The 22,585-nt window shown below is 46.0% G+C and overlaps 1 protein-coding gene across 1 annotated transcript; it reads right to left on the minus strand.

Moving 5' to 3' along the window:
- Positions 1-941: 941 nt before the first annotated feature.
- On the minus strand, positions 942-21,726 carry itgav (integrin, alpha V). Its single transcript, XM_026377422.1, has 32 exons — positions 21,264-21,726; positions 17,965-18,095; positions 14,433-14,524; positions 14,222-14,336; positions 13,710-13,771; positions 13,373-13,421; positions 12,607-12,735; positions 12,468-12,512; positions 12,172-12,215; positions 11,982-12,038; positions 11,565-11,617; positions 10,462-10,537; positions 9,628-9,757; positions 9,438-9,535; positions 8,944-9,037; positions 8,822-8,867; positions 8,060-8,167; positions 7,481-7,536; positions 7,247-7,401; positions 6,908-7,045; positions 6,584-6,651; positions 6,359-6,503; positions 5,770-5,862; positions 5,452-5,531; positions 4,164-4,244; positions 3,258-3,363; positions 2,895-3,053; positions 2,309-2,434; positions 1,994-2,107; positions 1,730-1,837; positions 1,376-1,495; positions 942-1,164 (listed from the first exon to the last, which is right to left on the minus strand). The coding sequence occupies exons 1-32, from the start codon at positions 21,428-21,430 to the stop codon at positions 1,072-1,074; spliced, it is 3,138 nt and encodes a 1,045-aa protein (XP_026233207.1). The 5' UTR covers positions 21,431-21,726; the 3' UTR covers positions 942-1,071.
- Positions 21,727-22,585: the final 859 nt, after the last annotated feature.

Raw genomic sequence — 22,585 nt, forward strand, 5'->3', positions numbered from 1 at the left:
ACGTCTCAGGAGAAACGATTCAACCGAAGAGAAAAACCATGAAATGACCTCACTGACCGTTTGTTAAGCCCCGCCCCCTACGTTTTACACAATCCCCTATGATTGATGAGTGGAGAACAGGTTCCCTACTGCAGTCCCAGTACTACATGTAGTACTGTAGTACTGTACTGTACACTAATGTTCTCCAGGCGCTAAAACTGCAAACGAACGTTAGTTTGACGCCTTTACTAAATAACTACTTTAGTCCTGTCAGTAACTGTCGGGAAGATTTAACAAACGGTCCAGTGAGTTTATGAATCAACTTGAAATGAGTCAAACTTATTAATTATCATCAAGCAGAAAGAACAAGGAAAGTAAAAATACTAAAAAAAAAACCTCCCAGCATCCCAAAGTAAAACCGTTCCAGGTCCAAACAGCGTCCCCACACAACAAAACCAGTTTAAGAAAATATGAAGGGAACTATAGGAAATATATTACTGTAGCACTTTATCCAAAAATAGAGTTCTGAGTGCAGCTCATGCCACTTATTGCTGTTTTGTTGCTGATGCTCAAATACGTAGATAATCACGTGTTAATCAGTTTATCTAAAGGGGGGGGGGGGCCCTCTGTTCTCACCTAATACGAACTCTGCACTTCCTCCTTTTCCCTGAACGATGTCAAGCCTTCATCATCAGAGCGGTTAGCTTAGCATAGATCAGGAGCCAGGTAAACAGGAAATGACAGGTGTTAATTAGCCTGAGAGACGTAGAGGACACTCTCCTGACAGTGTTGGCTTTTTATAAGAGAGCTGAGGAGCATTTTTATCATTTATACTATATTAAATATTTTTTATTTGCAGTTGATGCTTTTCTCTTCGGCCTTTTCTTGTTCTGTTGATTTTTAAATCAATCAATCGATTTGAGCATTTCACCTGTGACCAGCGTTTTCCAGTTGAAGCTTCTCATCCAAACACATAAAAGAAAAGAAAAAATCTCGTTAAGTGAACTTAGTACCGTTATCTGCTGCTGAGCAGTGAATACAGCTGTTAAACCCTGAAATGTTTCTGCTTTCTGTACTGACACAGTTCGACCTCTAGGCGTCAGTGTTGCCGTTCTCCTCCGGCTGCAGCTGCTCCTTCTCAGTGCCGTCCTCCTGCGGGGGGCGCACTCGATTAAAGAAACCCAGCTGAGGAGGAGAAGGGACAGAATTACATAATATACAGGACAGGTTTGTCTTCAGTCGTCAGCTGAAAATGATAAAACAGATCTACAGTTTGTTATCAGCTGTTTCTGGATAAAGGTCCAACATAAGAACATGAAGTGTGTCTGAATACCACCAACACGTTCCTGTATCTACTGGTACCCAAGTAAAACTTGTGAGTACTCTCGTTTCTCACCTTGTACATGATGAAGATGAGCAGCGCCAGCAGCAGCAGTCCCGCCAGCACAGCCAGAGCCACCACCCAGCCCGGCACCGGCTGAGGAGTGTCCGCCACCCACATCACCGACACACTCACCTGAAAACACACAGTCACATTTCAACACCTTCCACCCCAGCAGAGACAGAAATGACCAGGGTCCACCTGCATGGACCCGGTCCACCTGTGTAACGATGGTCTCATAAACCCCAGACACCAAACTCCCAGACCATCAGCTGGAGACACTTAGGACCGGAGGTGAACTCATGTTCTACGTCAGCTCCCTGAGCCGGGCTGTTGCTGCTGTGTGCTGATCACTGTGTTGCGTCTTACCGTGGTGCTGTTGGACGGCAGCTCCGACGCCAGGTTCTTGTACGGCATCTCGATGACGCTGAAGGAGGCTGTGGACCGGACCACGTACGAACGATTCTGGTTCTCAGGCTGAAGAGAAAAACAAAGAGTGACACATGAAGATCCAGCTGTAGCTGCTCCTGTGTTCGTGTCAGGTTTTTAGCCCAGTGTTGAACTAGTGTAGCTCTGACGATCGATGGGACCGGAAAGACGTGGTGAACAGAAACCGTCCGATTAGTTTTTTACCCTGAGGAAGTTGTTGACGTCCAGCCTGGAGTAGATGAAGATGATGGCGTTCTTCCCTCTCTCCAGACGACCCACCTGACATTTCAGCCGCAGACACGCTGCTGTGTTGCAGTCCTACACACACACACACACACACACACACACACACACACACACACACACACACACACACACACACACACACACACACACACACACACACACACACACACACAGAGTCAGAGCAGTAAGATCCATACATGAACAGTTCTTATCAAATCTTATCTTTTGAACTTCCCACAACAAATACAGCAGTGAGTGTGTGTGTGTGTGTACCAGTGTCTGCAGGTCGTTCTGTGGGTCCTTCTGTGACTCCAGGTCTCTCTTGCGGATATGGTTTCGTCCCTCCCCCCCTCCTCTGGGTGGGTCACTGCTGGTGTTCTTCGCTGGAGCCAACGGGTTCTGACACACACACACACACACACACACACACACACACACACACACACACACACACACACACACACACACACACACACACATTAAGATAGTAGACACTGTCAGTTACTGTCCACGTGATTCATGGAATATGTGAGGATCAGCTCTGCAGGTCGGAGCCCGCACCCTGCAGCTCTGCAGGTCGGAGCCCGCACCCTGCAGCTCTGGAGGTCGGAGCCCGCACCCTGCAGCTCTGCAGGTCGGAGCCCGCACCCTGCAGCTCTGCAGGTCGGAGCCCGCACCCTGCAGCTCTGCAGGTCGGAGCCCGCACCCTGCAGCTCTGGAGGTCGGAGCCCCCACCCTGCAGCTCTGCAGGTCGGAGCCCGCACCCTGCAGCTCTGCAGGTCGGAGCCCGCACCCTGCAGCTCTGGAGGTCGGAGCCCGCACCCTGCAGCTCTATTTCCGCTGCGTGCGAGTTTCTCACCGAGACGTTGAGCGGGTTGATCTCGATGTCGGTGGTGCAGTTGATGGGACCCTCGGTCTCGTAGCTGGTGATGTAGAGCAGAGAGCCGTTCTTGAAGTGGTACGGCCAGTCCACCTGCAGCGCCGCCTTACTGATCGTACTGGGCCCACTGTTGAGCAGCTGTGGGGCGGTAGGGGGCATGAATGGTTAATAAACCTGAAGACTGTAAACCTAACACTAAACTAACAGGATGATTGAGTGTGTGTGGTGGACAGAATACCACAAACACCTGTACTTAATACTCTACTACTACTACTACTACTACTACTACTACTACTACTACTACTACTAATCCATACACACTGTGAATGTGTGTTTTTGTACCTCGTAGACATGCACTATCTGCGGCCCAATGTCGTCTCCGACCACAGGAGGCTCTTTCACTTTCCAGTTGGCGATCGGAACCAGAACCTGACCCGGAGACGACGACCTGCAGGAGAGATGATCGACGCTATGAGCCGAAGTGGTACAAATACTGTACTTTGTGTACATCGATACTGTTCCATCACAGAACATGTGGTCCTGTGTGTTTCTACAGAACCTCGTCTTCTTCCTGACATCACATCAGTCAGCTTCTACAGTACTACAGTATCCTCAAGTACTGTGTTTAAGTACAAAATTAGGCTCCTTTACTGGAGTATTTCTGTTCATCACACTGTGTACTTGTAGTTCTTGATATATTTTTACTCCACTACATTTATCTGAGATTCAGTATTTCCTGGTTCCAGTTGCAGAGCGAGAAACACAGTCACAACCAAAACCAGTGACCACGGTTCAGAATGATCAGCTCCACCTCAACTACAGCAGTAAAATACTGTTTACTACTTAACAAAGTACAATAGTACTGCACAACAAACACAGGCACATTTTACTGCTAATTAAACTACTTACTTTTAGATAACTACTATTTTAACCAAGTATTCTCACTGTGCAGTATTAGTACTTTTACTTATCTACAGGGTGTGAGTACTTCCTCCACCTCTGCTCTTTTATCTGAGGTGGTGTTTTCATGTCGCTGCACGCCTGCCGACACTCTGCTCAGCATGAAACTATGCTGCTGCTTGAAAGCTCCGCCTCCACCCCAGCACCCACCTGTACGACCTGAGTCCAGCCTCCACCTACTGCAGAGGTGAAGTCATCACCACCTCCTTCCTGTGCGGTCTGAGCTACATCAGTAACACTGAGAATAATCTACATATGGACAGTGTAATGCTCGGTGGGACACGTTACCCTCTGATGGAGACTTTGGCGAGGACAGCCAACTTGGTGATGCTGGAGACTCGGGGGCTGGTGTTGTTGAACTGGTTTGAGCTGAAACACACAGTGAAGACATTCATCAGTAAAACAGCAGGTGAGAAGTTAACAATAAATATAGAATAAAAAATTCAATGTCAGCATGAGACAAACAGAAACTGGAGCTGCTGCTTCACTGGGTGCAGCCACAGGGTGGTGCTGCTGCAGCTGCTTAAACAGAAAAGGATGTTCTGCTGCACTTGGTGTCCCTGTTCTGACATGTAGTGAACGGTTTCTATGCTTTGATGCATCAGTAATTAGAATCTAATACACAATGACTTGTTCTGCCTACTGGGTACTTACGGTACTTTCTTGTAACTGAGTACTTCTACAAAGTGGTACTGTTCCTTTTATTCCAGAGCACCAGGCCTAGATGCTGCTCTCCTGACACCCCAGTAAATCAGCTGTCAGACTGCAACCAGCTGAAACCTGTCATTAACATACCTCCCTCTCCCTCCCCCTCTCACACAAACACGAACTCACAGATTCACTCGGAGGAATGTGGAGACGCACTGTGAGCTGCTTCTCTCTGGGTTTTTGTTATTTAAATGAGGCCGAGGACACAAACAGCTCTGCTTCAATGAAAGCTGATGTAACGCCTGGGCCTGAGAGCCGATCAGCTGTTTCACACTGCCTGTCTGAGGATGGCTCAGTGCAGCAGTATCCAGGTACCAGCCTCTGTTCGCCCTGCTTTATTCTGGCAGTGAAGTTTGATTCCAACTCCAAACTGTGTGAACGGGGGAGGGTGCTGCAGGATGTGATGTTGTGTTGGCATGTGATAGTTAAGAGTCTCCATGTTTCTCCCTCACAGGAAACCTAGACCGTGACCTTAATCATCCACATGATCCACAGAAACTTTGCTTGAAACCTCCTATGTCAGTTGTTTAGGAATGCAAGTGTCTGTCATTTGAGGTCAGAGTAATTCTTCTTCTGCTCGCCGATCACTCGTCACTCTACGTCTTCACAGGACTTCCCCACGAGGAGCTCAGATCAGCATGTAAACTCTTTTTGATCACTAGTTACTGTTACATCACTGGAACTGCTCCTGTTTGCTGTGTATTTTCCTGTGATACTGAGAAAAACGTAAAATCACGAGGATTCTGAATGATTCTTTTCCACAGAGACATCACAGATAACGATATCCTCAGGAAGGGAACGTCACACTGACTCGTATCAACATGTTTCAGTTCTGCTACAACAGAGTGAAGATGGTTCAGGACTGTACCTCACTATCTGTAGATCAAACTTCACAGATGTGTCGTCCTCTGACAGCTGGTGCACGCTGAACCTCAACTCAGCCAGAATCTGGCCAATCACAGCACAGGAAGAGACATAAAGAACCAATCAGAGAGCAGAAGGAGATGAAAAACAGCGCCCTGTAGAAGAACTACCTGCCATCATTGTAGTAAATACTTTATTACATAAACTCTCCAAAGGAATTTAAAGCCTAAGAACTGACATGAACAGCAGCAGTTTAGTTAGCTCTGTTGCTCTGTCGGCTTTTCTTGATATTTTACGGGTCAGTATCACAGTGAGCACTGACCTTGGTTCCTCCTTTCATGGGGTTCCCCAGGTCACAAACCACCATCTTGGTCTGATTTTCTTTCTTGTAAGCACAGGACAGCCTGCTGAGGTTCTGTGAAAAACAACACGGCGCTAATACAAACTTTGATTCCTTACACACTGTAGTGATGCTTTGCTTTACTGACATTACTACTAACAGTGCCCACTGCAGCTCTGTACACAGAACAGGACAAAGGCCACACAGGGAAAATATTAACATTAAAACCAAATAAACCCTGAAGCCAAAAGCCAGCAGCACCTGGTGCTCATCAACTCTGACTTCCTTAACTACAACTTTAAATGATCCAAATGAGGAAGGAAGGGCGACGTTAGACGTGTAAACATGAGCAACATAAAGACGGCTCCAAGACAGACTGTAGCAAAGAACCACAGAGACTGGGTTTGTTAGAGGACTGTGGGGTTGAGTCCTGAGAATTAACAACAATCATCTCAAATAAAGCTGCTGTTCACATAGTGAAACCACAGCCTCCAGAAAACACTGTTCTTTACATCAGTTCATTAATATTTCAGATTCAGCTGCATTAACGTTTCACAGCTTCCTCAGTTACCTCCTTGCGGATGACCCCGGTGAAGTCGGCCTGTTCTGGGGGGTAGACCAGGAGCTCGGCCTCGTACGCCCCCTCTCCCTGATTCTCTGCACTCACCTCCAGAGTCAGAGCGTTATCGTCTCCGATATAAATCTGCTCACGGTCGCTGTGATCAAGGAAGACAGTGGTTCAAATATCTTCTTTTCACTTAGAACATCTCCCAGATAAAAAGCAGGAGTTTCTTACCTCTTCACTGACAACCTGAGGTCTGGTTTACAGATGTTGTCGTCTCCACAGTCCAGCAGGATGTGAGCCTGAGAGAGGGAAAAGGGAGGAGGGGGGAGCAAAGGAAGGAAGGAAGAAAGGAAGGAAGGGAGGAAGAAAGGAAGGAAGGAAGGGAGGAAGACAAGAAAAAGAAAAAGCAGCTCAGTCACAAGTCAGGACCACATGCTGACATTAATAATAATAATAATAATAATAATAATAAATTAAAAACATTAGAGAGGGAAGACGTTCTCCAAGCTCACATATTAAAACAGGACGTTAACAGAACACACTCGGTGGCGTTACCTGCTTGGTGACGTTGGACGGAGCCAACATGTCGAGGATGGGCAGCAGCCCGGTCTTGTCTGCAGCCTTCTGGTAGTCCATACTGTACTCCATCACCACGGAGATGGGCGTGATCTTATCCCGGAAATCCTGATCGTCCTGACAGACGCAAAGACAGATTTTATTCTGAGGAGGTGAAACCGAGTCGCGACCACAGGTGTGTTCTTCACTGTTGTGTCTGAAGTTAAATATCTGTCTATGTAGTTCAACAAATATCTCTCTTTATATAAATCTGACAGGACGAGTAAACGTTTCCCACAATAATCGAACAGATAAATACCATTGGATTGGTTTCCTCACCCTCAGGAAGACATCCTGCTCCTCACAGGCCAGGCCTTTGGAGTTGGTTACTATTGTTTCCTTGGAGTACTGAAAGGTCCGACTGTGCAGGAAGAACACACGTTTGGTCGACTCCTTCTGCTTCAGACGGTCCAACATGAGGTCCACGCGAAAAACTGGACAGACGACAAACCTAGTGAATCTCAGGTGTGTGCTGCACACACACGACCAGGTAAGAGGTGGTGTTTTACTTACTGAGAGCAGATGGAGCTCCGCGGCCGCTGGCCTTCAGACAGTACTTCACCCTAAAACTGGTAAACACACAAACGGTACTGTACTGTAGTACTTTCCCTCTCTAGGTACAGTGAAAAGGTATTTTAAAAAGTATTTAACAGGGTACAGAGGCAGTACTTAAAGTCATGGTGTGGGCCTCAGACTGGGATTTATTCAATTCAGTTCAGTAACGGAACTTTACTGGATGTTTAATGTTCAGATTGATGTGAGTTTGTCTTATGTTTGCAAAAAATATATTTTAGTAGACGTGAGTAAGTTTACTACAGTAAAAGTCTGCAAAGATACTCAAACAGCATCCTAAAGTATTAGTTACTCTGCAGAAAAAGTCACCTGGGCCTCTTATACTAAATGTATGAAGTAAATCAAACATTTCAAAATAAGAAGAAAGAAAGAAAGAAACTGCTGCAAATCTTCACATTTGAGAAATATTTGATATTTTCACACTGATCAAAATACTCGCCATGAATGTTCTGTTTGTTTTTACTGTACAGAAAATGATTATGAGACAGTCAATCAGCCTAAAGGAGGGGGAGGACTCACCAGGACACACGTGTGCTGGTTCCAGGCAGTGTGCAGTTCTTTTCCTCTGGGTTTATGATCTGAGGTGTTATGTCTAATGTGGCGTTCACGCTGATCACTGGTCGAGCTCTGACACACAGACAGAAGTTAAAGTTAGTTTTTTACATAATGCATTTCTTTATCTGCCACCAAAGCTTTTTATTACAGAGACAGAAGCCGGCAGATTAGAACTTCCTCTCGCAGCACAGCTGCTGTCAATAACCTAAAATAATTTCTAATCTTATCTGCAGCTCGATAAAGACTGCTGCTCAGATTTGAAACTCTTGCTGTATTCAGAAACTAACTGAATGATTAATAATCCCAGACAGGGAGATACAGGCACAGGGAATTCCCAGGCTCCATCAGAAACAGATCTGCAGTGTGCAGTGGTGGTAAAGCAGCCATCTCTTCGAGTTATTTTTGTTTAGCGTTCCTCTACTCAGAAAATAAACCTGTGCTTACTCCTAATTCTTAAACAGAATTCACTGCCGGATTATAGAAAACCAGACCTCAGCAGGGGAACAGAAATCAGCGGTGAAGGGGTTAAATGTGTCGGTAGGAGCACCGTGAGTGAACGCAGCAGCTCTTTGATATCAGAGGTGGCCTCGCTCATTAAACTGCTCAGCTGCCATCACATGTACAGTCACAGCAGGAGCACACACGCACACACACACACACACACACACACACACACACACACACACACACACACACACACACACACACACTATGATTGTTGATTACCTGTATAAAACAGCTTTGTCTGCACCGAACACTCCCACTATTAAATCTGTAAACAGAGACACATCAGCGTTTTTTAACAGCAGCAGCTCACACGTCCTTTACATGCAGTACTGAGTGTGTACCTGGATACCCGTTCTGGTCTATGTCAGTATTTCCAGTCATGGAGTATCCAAAGCTGGCGGGCATGTAGCTGGACGCCCATCTTCCCTGCAGCACCTGAGGGAAGAAACACAGCATCATGTGAATAAAAGTGCTCCGTGTCAGGATTGTGAAGCTCGGAGCTTCCTTCTTGTTTAAGGTGATAAGATGATTAGTTTAATCCAGGTTTCTGTTTTAAGATCCTGTACATGTCAGAGCACATTCCTGTTGGACTTTATAACATGAACACCGTATTTCTGCCGTTCAACTCCCTGTCATCACGGACAGAGGTGAAACATGTTAAATGGACCCTGTGGTAATATCAGCTTCAAACCATCTGACCGTCGTTTCAGTTAAAACCACAGTGAACCTCATGGTGGCGCTAGAGGACACGTGAGTAGGATTCATTCTGAGGAACAGGAACATCCTGTCCTCAGACAGGTATAGATCCAACACTGGACATGTTTGTGGTACTTACCTGGGAAGGCGACAGGTCGGGTCCTTGAGAGCGACCGTTATAGATGTAGACTAAGCCGTTGCGATCGGGGCCTCCGTACGGAGCAGAGACGGCCACATCTGGAAGAAACGAGGCGACATGAAGCGAGGGTGGGTGTGTGTGTGTCTGTGGGGGGGTTATTAGGCTGGTGGTGAATGTGTGTGTGTCTTACCGTTGTATCCGTCCATGTCCAGGTCTCCCAGAGCTGCAATGGCAGAGCCGAACCTGCCGTATGGTTCAAACCCAGGGAGCGTCTTGGGCGGCTGGAAGGAAAATCCACCACTACTCAGGTACACAGACGCCTGGAGGAGACACACAGCAGAACTGACACGTCAGCTTCGAAGCAGTTCCAGATCAACAAGAAGATTCACGTGGAGGAACGTTTGTGTCCAGCTGATGAATCTAAACCTCTACTTTTAGCTCCGACTTTGGTCTCCACCATCTCCTCAGAGAAACATCTGCTCTTTATGTTCATCAGCTGCTCAGCAGGTCGTAGACTGTTCAGAGCTTCTTCTCTACAAACAGCTGCTTCCTGCTGAAAACGACCCTCAGATTCTGCAGGTCGTTAGGTGGAGGTTCATAACTACCACAAACACCTGAGTGTGTCATGTCACACATTGTTATTATAAAAATGTTGACTGGGAAACTGATGGGCAGTAAAGTACAAACACAATACTGCAGACTGGTTTTTACTCTTAACATTAGCTACAAGTCTCCACTTCTGGGGGGTGTTTCACTGTGTTGAACCTCTAACATTGTGAGGGAGCCTGCATCCCGTTTATTATTGTTAGTTCATATGTATATAAGATGATCTATATTAGGACGTGGTTATGATTGTTACTTCATTCCATATATGTACTTTTATGTACATTTTGTTGGGTTTTTTACTTTGGAGAATCCTGGAGCTTGATATTGAAGAAGCCGGGAATTGAACCAGTAACCCTGGGGTTTAAAGACGACGACATGCACATTTCACAGTCTGAAGATGTAGAAGAGCATTTCCTACCTGTCCCAGCTCCCTGAGTTTTCCATCTGAGCCTCTGTCCATGAAGAGAGGAGCTCCAACCAGCAGATCCAGCAAACTGAAGAAAAACAGAAGAGAGACCCGACTCACACTTAGCAAGATTCTACATTTTAAAGCTGGTGTTTAAGGAGCAAGAGAAACACACTAAAAGCTCCTGAAACGGACGTCACCACCAGAATCTGAGTGAAGAGACGAGGAGACCAGAGCCTTTGTTACATTAACATATGAAACAGAAACGTTTCCGTCTCTCTCTAACTGGATACTCGACCAACTCGCTGTAAATGTCAGGCTCCAACGCTCCCCACAGGTTCCTGACATCTGTGTCCAGACCTTCCTCCAACTTCTGATGAAGAGGTTTATGTACTGTGAACTCTAAACCTCCACAGCTGCTCGGCCCTCTTCTTCAATGCTCTTTAATTTCTCTGTCTGTAAGTTATTTGTTCAGTTTGATGTAAGGTGGAAGAAGCTTTATGTTTTCTTCACACGTTGGCTTTTTGCTGCTGAAAACCTGAGTCAATAAAATGTGAATGTGAAATTATAAAACGTGGAATCACTTGGTGAATAATAATTACAGTAGGTTTTCACACCCCTCTGTCTGGAAGCTGTAATCCTGAAATCAAAATGGCCGACTTCTATTGAAATGAATCAGTCCTTCAACACTGAACTGTTGAATCACATCAATCACAGATCAGGTTCCTCCCATTGGCTCAGGGAGCTGGTTGGTTTGGGCTCGGCCGTGTGATGTGGGTGAAACAGAGAATGAATCACTGTTTCTCTGGTCCCCGTTATGAGACTCGGTCTATATTTGATGTTGTGTGTGAGGGAGACTATACAACACTGAAGTAGTGATGAAGGAAACATGGACTGTTGCATGGGAGGCAGATCCGCCTGTGGACTGAGGACCTGTAGCTCATGGACGACATAATAATAAAAATCATTAAGCAGCTGTGTCAGTACTCAAGTACTTGTTTAACCCTGGAGTGTTAAAATTAATTTATTGTTTGACATTGGTTCTAGAGTGGAAGAGGTTTGACCATCAACGTTTATGGAGACAGAAGGAGTGTGAGGAGCCGAAAACGACTCACCCGTCGTTATTAACATCGGTAACGGCCACTGAGTATCCAAAGTAAGCAGCCATCTGCAAAAGACAGAGGAGACACCGGTCAGCAATAAAGAAAGACGCTGCAAAACACAAACAGGTCTTGGCTGTGTGTGTTAATTCAGCTGTAGTAAGAGGAAAAGGAGGAAGAGGAAGAGGAGGAGGTGGTTCAGGACTGGTTTAATGTGAACTGTGCTCTGAGGTCAGGACTTTGGCTCTGCCCAGACTGTTTTGTAGTTTTTGTTCCAGACCACAACACGGTGACTATGAGAAAGACGTGACGTCAGTCTGGAAGGAAGATGGAACAATTAGAGCTAAGAAAGAAATTCAGAGAAACAGGAAACGAGCTGGGTTCAAGTTTCCTCTTCGTTTGATGAAACGTCGAACGGACGCTGCAGCTCACCTGTTTTCCTGTCAGGTTCACCATAGACGCCATGTTGAGGCCGTTGAAGACGCTCACCTGAAACATCAGAACACGACTTTAAACAGACATCAGGAACTCTGCAGGTCAAAGCACTTACATGATCTTCATTCATCATGTTATATGGATCACGACACGGCATTAAATCGACAGCTGTACGTTTGACACTTACGTAACCCAGCGCCTTCTCTCCCCGAGGGACGCCAGTAACGTAATCTGTAGAGATGAGAGGAACAGTTAGCTTTGAATATTAAAGTTAGTTTCAGTACTGATCAACCTGGAAAGTATTATTAGTTATTATTATTATTATTATAACTAAATCAACTGTTCAGTTTACTGTGATGTTAACAGGACGACGAGCAGGAAGCTGGACCATCTCTAAACTGTCAGGTGTCAGGTGAGTATTAGTAATTCATGTTCATCTGTCTCTCACACACACACACACACACGCTGTGTGTCTGTCCTCACCGTCCTTTCCATCATTGTTGAAGTCTCCGACTGTCACAGAGTAACCTGGTGGACACAGACAGACACTCGGTGAGATACAAACAACATGTGAGAAAACAGGAAACAGTTGTTAATAAAAGGTGTGTGTGTGTGTGTTTACCGAGGTAACTGTCGTCGTACTGGGCGCTCGCTGACTTGGTGGCGAGGGTGTTTGAGTACGTAACGTACTGTATCGGTCCGTTGTTACTACGGGTAAAAATCTCCGAGACGTCATCAGAGATCAGCTGACCTGTGTGGAGAACATCAGGGAACAGAGGAGAACGTTTGTTCAAACACAGAAGGCTTCGTGATTAAAGGAGCCGCAGAGACACAACAACTAATCAGAAACACTGTGTGTGGTTGACTCAACAGGAAATGATAATTAGTTAAGACAAGAGGCCGAGTCGGTGTTCTCCATTCTCCATGTCACAGCCTCAGCCCACTGGACACGGCTTCACCTTTGAATCAGAAACAGGTCTGTGGGTTTTAGAAAAGGTCTCAGCTTGTTCTCGTCCTCCTCGAGCACAACAAAAGAATCCAAATTAAGTTCCAAAGGAAACAGTGAAACGTCAACGTATCAAGTTTTGTTCCTACTGTCTGACGTTCTTGTCTCTACTACTGCTGCTGCTGCTGCTGCTGCTGCTGCATGTGTCATTGTTTTAAGATCTCATTCGGACCTGTATGTGGTCTCTTCCTCTGCCAAGCAGCATTACCTGTCTGTCTGTCTGTCTAAACATTCTAAATATTTCTCTGGGAAACCCTGAGGATGGAAATCTGGCGTCTCTCTGCTGCACATGTTCTGAGAAGTCTAACTAGGAAAGAGATGGAGCGTACATCGTGTCCGTTGGCCTGGATGTGATCCGTCTCTGCCTCAGTGTGACACTCACCCTGCCAGTAGAAGCTGCCGGGACCTCCCACCACCACCCTGTTGTTCTTCTGAAACAACCAAAACAAAGATGGAGGAACCTCGTTACTGTCACTAGTCAGAGGACAGAAGGCCGGTCGCTCTGTTTAACTTGGGTCTGATCAGGACGACCAGTAACTGGAGGGGGGGGCGACATTTAGTGGGACTCCACGTTTGTAATAGTGAAACAAAGGATCTTGAAGAACCAGAGTTAAGTTCCTGATGATTCATTGATATCAGCAATAGAAACATTAAACACAGTTTAACGTCCCTCATCAGCAGCTGTTCAGTCCGGATTAGTCTCAGTCTGGTTCACTCACCTTGAGGAAGTCGGCACTGAAGCCGGCCTGGCAGAATCCCTGTCCCTCTGGGGAGCTGGCACCTGAACAGAGACGAGACAGCAACGATCAATCAGGCTGCCTGCCTGTCTGTCTGTCTGTCTCTCTCTGTCTGTCTGCCTGTCTCTCTCTCTCTCTCCCCGTCTGTCTGTCTGTCTGTCTCTCTCTCTCTCTCTCTCTCCCCGTCTGTCTGTCTCTCTCTGTCTCTCTCTCTCTCTGTCTGTCTGCCTGTCTGTCTCTCTCTCTCTCTCTCTCTCTCCCCGTCTGTCTGTCTCTGTCTGTCTGTCTCTCTCTCTCTCTGTCTGTCTGTCTGTCTCTCTCTCTCCCCGTCTGTCTGTCTTCTCAGCTCCTTATCTGACACCATTACTTCCTGCTCTGGTCACAAACCAACACTGTGTCAGCAGTACGACAGGAAATGATCCAGCGTCAAAACGAGTTCTTTATGTTCTGTGAAAAACAAAACGCTGCTTTTGAGTGAAGTTCTAGGAACTCACTTGATCTGCAGGGCGAGTACTCGACCACGGTGGTTCCTTTCTTCAGGTAACACGTTCCCACCGGCTCTCGCTCGGACACACCAAAGGTGGACCACTGGTACAGAGGAGCACACGCCTGGAAACACACACACAGAAATACACACTGCAGCGTCGCACAGATACTGTAAACGAGGTGGTTCTAAAACTAACACTGGGAAAGTCTTCGTCTCACCAGGATGTGTTCTCCGTTTGACCGCACTGAGGCACCAAACCACTGCTTGGATTTAAACTCCATCTGAGCTCCTTTAGCGTCACTCCTGTCATCTACAAACAGACACAGAGGAATTACTAACACACTCAAATACTTCACGTACTAACAAGATCCTGGACCGGAGAACTTTGTGGATCTGAAACCATCAGCTTCAAATAAAATAATAAAAATACTGATTAACAAAGTAATAAATAAATAAAAATTAAAAAGGCTTCACTGGGTGAAGAACTGTCCAAACTGGCAACACTGGAGACCAGTAAACTGTGAGACCAGACCAAAGAAGACGTGTTCAGTGTTTTTCTTATTCTTTCTGTTGGTGGTTTCCTCAAGGAGTGTACCGTTCGGTCCAGTAACACACAGTGTTAAAATGAGGGGTGGGAGGTGGGTGGGGGGGTGCAGGTGGACCTCTGACCGTGGAGCTGCTGTCTGAGTCGTCCCACACTAGTGGGACCGACAGGAAGCAGATGAGTCTTTAAGCCTGGTCCGGGACAGCGAACGCGGACTGGGAGGAAATGTTTGGGGTTTTCCCGTCAGTGTGGGGAAACTCCACCTGCTGACAAACACCGTCAGGAGGGTGGTGCCGGTCAGCCCGTCAGTGTGGATCAAGTAGAAAAGGAATAGTTTGGCAATCAGTCATTATGGTAACGAGGCAGCAGTGTTACCATGACGACAGACTGAGTCTCAGTTTGTTTGTGGAAGGAGGAGCTCACTCCAGAGACCTGTGTTTAACACGAGGAGAGTCTGGTTAAGACGACGCTCAGGTCTTCACCACTCGAGGTGAAGTGAACGGAAGACAACTGTTTGTTAACAGGTTGAACGGTGGACGATTGGATCAACTAACTAATAAAACCAGAGCCTTGTTCAGTCCAAACAAACAAAAACAGCACAGAGCTGTGAACCCACGCGTTGATCCCTGTTCTCTGTTGCTGTAGGACGCCGCCCAGCACGGCAGGACAACAACCTTTCAGCCTAGAAACAGAACAGACGAGTCACGGCCGTGTATGAAAATAAAAAACAATGAGTCACAGCCAGTCCACACACACCGAGGTCATTAACACGACGTAATCCCAGTCCTGCACCGTCACATCTAAAGACCAGGTTCTAACCTCAGACACAACACGTGCTCACACACAGAAACACTTGGATTTCCAGCTCATTCTGCTCTGTGCTCTGCTGCAGCTTTGCTCAGATCAGCAACAAAGACCTCCATTGTTGGAGAAAACACACAACTAGGCCGCGGTGGTGGAGCCACAGGGTCTGACGTACTGCAGCTCGTGGGCAGACGTCTCTGAAACAACCTGAATCAGAGCCAACATGCTGTCCAACCCCCCCCTCTAAGACCTACTAAAGCTGTCAGTACACACAGGAGTATTCAGCAGTATCTGTTTGGGGTCAACTGAGTAAAACACACTTTTACAAGAGATACTGTTAAAAACGCAGATCAACAGCGTTCCTGTCCAGACGAGGCGGTTTCTTTACGTTACACATCAAAACATTTGAAATGACAAATCACTGATGATCACCAGCAGAAACAGATCCCGCTGTTTACCGCTCACAGTGAGTCTACAGTCCTCGTTGTGTAACTACAATCTGAACCAGTTTAAACATGACCAAACATCTTTTTCTGTCCCTTCAGGGCAACTGACTGCGTCCTCATCATCATCAGTTGTTGCTACATGAGCTGAGCTGCCGCTCCATCGTGTCTTGTTTTTCCTCTTTAACACTGAGCTCAGGAAACTAAAGGTGTTTAGGAGGCTGCAGCGTTTCATTAGAGGATCAGACGTGTTTGGAAAAACACCTGAGCAATCGCTGTCCACACCCAGAGACCGCGGCGCTGATAAGCCTGCCAGAAACCACACAGCACTCAGAGAGCTCTTTATTAGGTACACCTGGACCCTAATGCAGGGATCCACTGTTCCATCGGGTAAACAAGTGATATGAGAAGAAGTCAATCAGAGGAAATAATTAATCAACAACTGGTTTTCACTCAACTCTGTATTTGATTGCTTAACCTGAAGGCAGAAACCACTGTATTCCAGAACGAGACCAGTCCCGTCCCTCTCCCTACATGTTAATGTTCTAGACACTAAACATGTACCAACAGTCCCCAGCTGGACCAGCACCGGCTCTGGTGATCACATGGTCCATCTTATCTGAGCAGACTGTTAATGTGTTTTCGCGTGTCTGCTCGAACACGCTTATCTCATGCTGGTTTGACTTTTACTCTGTCATCTTCCTTCACAGCGTTTCCCAGAAGTCGGCGGTCAGTCCGACAGCATCAGGAAACAGGTTGAAGAGTTGGTGACAAGTGTCTGAGACAACATCAGGAAATAACTTTATCTCAGGCCAAAATGAAACATGTCCTGGGGACTGAAGCTGCTACATGTCTGCTAATAACGTCAGATAATAAATAAAGTCATAAATAAATCAGCAGAGACGTGTGGAGCAGGATTCACCACACAGACGAGTCCACACAGCTCAGCTCACATTCCTGGCTGTGTCTGAACTCACTGTTACTACAGCTACTACAACCAGGAGGACTGGAAGGTCACACTGACGCAGTAATCTGTCCGGACTCGGTCCTCGATGAAGGTCACAGGCTGAAAACTGTCCAGTAATAAAGTACTGAGGTTGTCAGCGTACTGCGAGTATCTTAAATCTACTCAGTTACTGAGTCACAGTCCCACCATGTGACATGTTGAAGCCTCAGCGTTCACAGAGCCCGGCAGCTGTGGATTAACCCATTAGGAGGTCACAGGGCAACGCTGGGCCCCCACTCACCCCCACCCTGCCCTGGGCCAGTGTACCACCAGAACCATCCAGTAATAATCCAGTATCAGGATCATGTTTAACGGCCGCTGGTAGAAACTGTGGTTGTAGTTGTTATGTTACAAACTTCATTTAAAGAGATCAGTCGGGATCATGGTAGTTTCATTAAAACCTGGTTTGATGTTGGTGTCCTCCCACCTGGTCCCAGCTGGTCCCACCTGGTCCCACCCACACATCAGTGTGTCAGTGTTAAAGTCTCACCAACAGGAACCACAGACATGTTTGATTGTCCTGTGAACACTTTTAAAACTCTCAGTTTTCATTTCTGGCTCCTCGTCCTCAACAGCTCCAACTGGGAAATCGTCCGTCCGTCAAAACACCAGCATCAACGTGAGACGAACAACTCTCACAGCTGGCAGCAGGTTATTCACCATTTTTAAAACAGCTGGTGTCGTTTCCTCTGCGTGGCCACAAAGAGGAAACTGATTTCTGAGTTTCATCAGATAACAAAACATTAGAACACAAAACAACATGCGAATCATTCGTTCATTCGTTTTTCAATTTAAAACAAAAGATCAAAAAACACAGTTTTTAAAATTTCGGTTCCAAAACCAAAATGAAAAAACGGATTTGGTTTGTTTTCTGATGAACAAGCTCGTATTAACCATCGTATGTGTGAAAGTCGTCTAACGTCTAATGTCAGGGGTCAATGATCAACGTCTACCTGTGTTGTCAAACTGCAGCTGCTGGCAGGACGAAGAGCTCGTCCAGGGGCAGCTGTACACCGCCCCTCTCTCCACCACACTGCTGGGGGACGAGGAGTTGGCCCGAGGAGCTCCAATCAGAACATCTGACCTGAGGACAGAGCAGAGGAAAGACGGTGAGGAGAGGAGACGAGGGGAGGAGGAGGAGATGAAGAGAGGAGGAGAGGATAGGAAGAGAGGAGGAGAGGAGAGGAGAAGAGGGGACAAGGGAACGAGGAGAAGAGGAGATGAGGAGAGGAGAAGAGGGGATGAGGAGAGGAGATGAAGAGAGGAGGAGAGGAGAGGAGAAGAGGGGACGAGGGAACGAGGAGGAGAGGAGATGAGGAGAGGAGAAGAGGGGATGAGGAGAGGAGACAAGGAGGAGAGGAGACGAAGAGAGAAGGAGAGGAGAGAAGGAGAGGAGAGGAGGAGATGAGGAGGAGAGGAGGAGTGTGTTACAGTCTGGTTCCATTTCCGTGTTTAACTTTCTAACTGTGTGTTACGGTCTGGTTCCATTTCAGTGTTTAACTTTCTAACTGTGTGTTACGGTCTGGTTCCATTTCCGTGTTTAACTTTCTAACTGTGTGTTACGATCTGGTTCCATTTCCGTGTTTAACTTTCTAACTGTGTGTTACGGTCTGGTTCCATTTCAGTGTTTAACCTTCTACCTGTGTGTTACGATCTGGTTCCATTTCCGTGTTTAACTTTCTAACTGTGTGTTACGATCTGGTTCCATTTCAGTGTTTAACCTTCTACCTGTGTGTTACGATCTGGTTCCATTTCCGTGTTTAACTTTCTAACTGTGTGTTACGATCTGGTTCCATTTCCGTGTTTAACTTTCTAACTGTGTGTTACGATCTGGTTCCATTTCCGTGTTTAACTTTCTAACTGTGTGTTACGGTCTGGTTCCATTTCCGTGTTTAACTTTCTAACTGTGTGTTACGGTCTGGTACCATTTCAGTGTTTAACCTTCTACCTGTGTGTTACGGTCTGGTTCCATTTCCGTGTTTAACTTTCTAACTGTGTGTTACGGTCTGGTTCCATTTCCGTGTTTAACTTTCTAACTGTGTGTTACGGTCTGGTTCCATTTCAGTGTTTAACTTTCTAACTGTGTGTTACGGTCTGGTTCCATTTCAGTGTTTAACCTTCTAACTGTGTGTTACGGTCTGGTTCCATTTCCGTGTTTAACTTTCTAACTGTGTGTTACGGTCTGGTTCCATTTCAGTGTTTAACTTTCTAACTGTGTGTTACGGTCTGGTTCCATTTCCGTGTTTAACTTTCTAACTGTGTGTTACGGTCTGGTTCCATTTCCGTGTTTAACTTTCTAACTGTGTGTTACAGTCCGGTTCCATTTCCGTGTTTAACCTTCTACCTGTGTGTTACGGTCCGGTTCCATTTCCGTGTTTAACTTTCTAACTGTGTGTTACGGTCCGGTTCCATTTCAGTGTTTAACTTTCTAACTGTGTGTTACGGTCTGGTTCCATTTCCGTGTTTAACTTTCTAACTGTGTGTTACGGTCTGGTTCCATTTCCGTGTTTAACCTTCTACCTGTGTGTTACGGTCCGGTTCCATTTCCGTGTTTAACTTTCTAACTGTGTGTTACGGTCCGGTTCCATTTCCGTGTTTAACTTTCTAACTGTGTGTTACGGTCTGGTTCCATTTCCGTGTTTAACCTTCTAACTGTGTGTTACGGTCTGGTTCCATTTCCGTGTTTAACTTTCTAACTGTGTGTTACGGTCTGGTTCCATTTCAGTGTTTAACTTTCTAACTGTGTGTTACGGTCTGGTTCCATTTCCGTGTTTAACTTTCTAACTGTGTGTTACGGTCCGGTTCCATTTCAGTGTTTAACTTTCTAACTGTGTGTTACGGTCTGGTTCCATTTCAGTGTTTAACCTTCTAACTGTGTGTTACGGTCTGGTTCCATTTCAGTGTTTAACTTTCTAACTGTGTGTTACGGTCTGGTTCCATTTCCGTGTTTAACCTTCTACCTGTGTGTTACGATCTGGTTCCATTTCAGTGTTTAACTTTCTAACTGTGTGTTACGGTCCGGTTCCATTTCAGTGTTTAACTTTCTAACTGTGTGTTACGGTCTGGTTCCATTTCAGTGTTTAACCTTCTAACTGTGTGTTACGGTCTGGTTCCATTTCAGTGTTTAACTTTCTAACTGTGTGTTACGGTCTGGTTCCATTTCAGTGTTTAACTTTCTAACTGTGTGTTACGGTCCGGTTCCATTTCCGTGTTTAACTTTCTAACTGTGTGTTACGGTCTGGTTCCATTTCAGTGTTTAACTTTCTAACTGTGTGTTACGGTCTGGTTCCATTTCAGTGTTTAACTTTCTAACTGTGTGTTACGGTCTGGTTCCATTTCAGTGTTTAACTTTCTAACTGTGTGTTACGGTCTGGTTCCATTTCCGTGTTTAACTTTCTAACTGTGTGTTACGATCTGGTTCCATTTCAGTGTTTAACTTTCTAACTGTGTGTTACGGTCCGGTTCCATTTCCGTGTTTAACCTTCTAACTGTGTGTTACGGTCCGGTTCCATTTCAGTGTTTAACTTTCTAACTGTGTGTTACGGTCCGGTTCCATAAAACTGAGTAACTAGTACCGTATGAAGTAATCGAGTAAAACTACAAACCATGTAAATGTACTCTGAATAAAACTGAGTAACTAGTAACGTATGAAGTAATCGAGTAAACTACAAACCATGTAAATGTACTCTGAATAAAACTGAGTAACTAGTACCGTATGAAGTAATCGAGTAAAACTACAAACCATGTAAATGTACTCTGAATAAAACTGAGTAACTAGTACCGTATGAAGTAATCGAGTAAAACTACAAACCATGTAAATGTACTCTGAATAAAACTGAGTAACTAGTACCGTATGAAGTAATCGAGTAAAACTACAAACCATGTAAATGTACTCTGAATAAAACTGAGTAACTAGTACGGTATGAAGTAATCGAGTAAAACTACAAACCATGTAAATGTACTCTGAATAAAACTGAGTAACTAGTACCGTATGAAGTAATCGAGTAAAACTACAAACCATGTAAATGTACTCTGAATAAAACTGAGTAACTAGTACCGTATGAAGTAATCGAGTAAAACTACAAACCATGTAAATGTACTCTGAATAAAACTGAGTAACTAGTACCGTATGAAGTAATCGAGTAAAACTACAAACCATGTAAATGTACTCTGAATTAAACAGTAACTGTAACGGTGCTGCCTTCAGGGACAGACACATCAACACATCCATCCTCCCCGCCGGGGGTCTCACCTCTGGTTGTCCAGGGTCTTGAAGAAGTCCACCGAGAAGCCGAAGTAGCTTCCGTCCGGTCCGGAGAACACGGAGGGTTTGTCCACGTCCAGGTTGAAGGACTCGCAGCGGGGGAGGAGAGCAGAGAGCAGGGCGAGCAGGCGGAGAGCGGTCGGTGTCGCTGCCATGGCTGCTGGGGGGGGCGGTGGAAACACGGTTCGCTGGAGTCCTGGGTTCAAGCTCTGTTCCTGTCGGGGGCTCCTCCACGACCGTCAGGGAACTCTCACACAAACCGCATTTCTGCCTCGAACCGACGCCGTCAGAAGCCGAGCTCAGCCCAGTCCGGTTCGGTGGTGGTCGGCGGTTCGTTGGCCTGTTTTATCCGATAGAAGCAGCAGGAACTCGGGAACAGGACCCGGACAGAGGCCGCACGTCGTCTGCTCCGCGGAGGGGAAATCACCGCAGCTCGTCCCGACCCGCCGCAGTCAAGGTACCGCAACCAGACCCACGTCCGGTTCGTCCTTTCACAATAAAAGCCCTGCTGGTCTAGTTACTCCGGTCACTTTTAACCAAGTCTTGTTGTCACATGATTTTTCCAACAGAAACAAAACTGCTGTGTTTTCCTGTCACATTGGATTCAACAGCTCGGTTCAGCCCAATCTGTGGCATTAAATACTGCTGTATTTTATTTAAACAGCCCGGTATCATACACAGGCCTCATGGGGATTTGCAGTGTGTACTTCAGGTTCCTCCGTCCTCAGCCTCTCGGATCGGAAAAAGAATAAAAACAGAAAATGAAAGTATGAAACTCCAAGCATAGAACTGAAACCGGTTTTTCTTGATGTATTGGTTCATTCTGTCTTTGATGCATTTTTAATATGTGATGGGGACAAAATTCACAGTCCAATCTGGTGGAAGTTACATTTCCAGATTTACTGTGTTAATAACTTCATTTTAACAACTTTATTGATTTCTTGGGGAGACTCCCAGCCCACAGATGACCGCACTATTACCGGGTTTCAGAGTCTTGACCAAGAACAACATGTGGCCAGGAGGAACCTGCCTGCTCAGAAACGAGGGGAATCTGGGGATCATTATCTTCAGAAAACCATTAGAAAACAGTGTGAACAAGAGGAGTAGCTGCAGCAGGTTCACTCAGAAACTGTCCTCATCACATCAACCAAACCATTGTGTTTTCTTTAAAGTAAACCATGCTTTTATTCTGAAGGCTCTTCCGGTCGTCCTGGGGGTGTCGTGCTGGTAACTTGACGCCTCGGGACACAACAGGAAGTTGGTTCCCTGCGTGAGACTGAGGAAAGAGTTGAGCCAGGACTGGAGGTCTG

Source organism: Anabas testudineus, chromosome 21, assembly GCF_900324465.2.
Source record: "Anabas testudineus chromosome 21, fAnaTes1.2, whole genome shotgun sequence".
Taxonomy (NCBI): domain Eukaryota; kingdom Metazoa; phylum Chordata; class Actinopteri; order Anabantiformes; family Anabantidae; genus Anabas; species Anabas testudineus.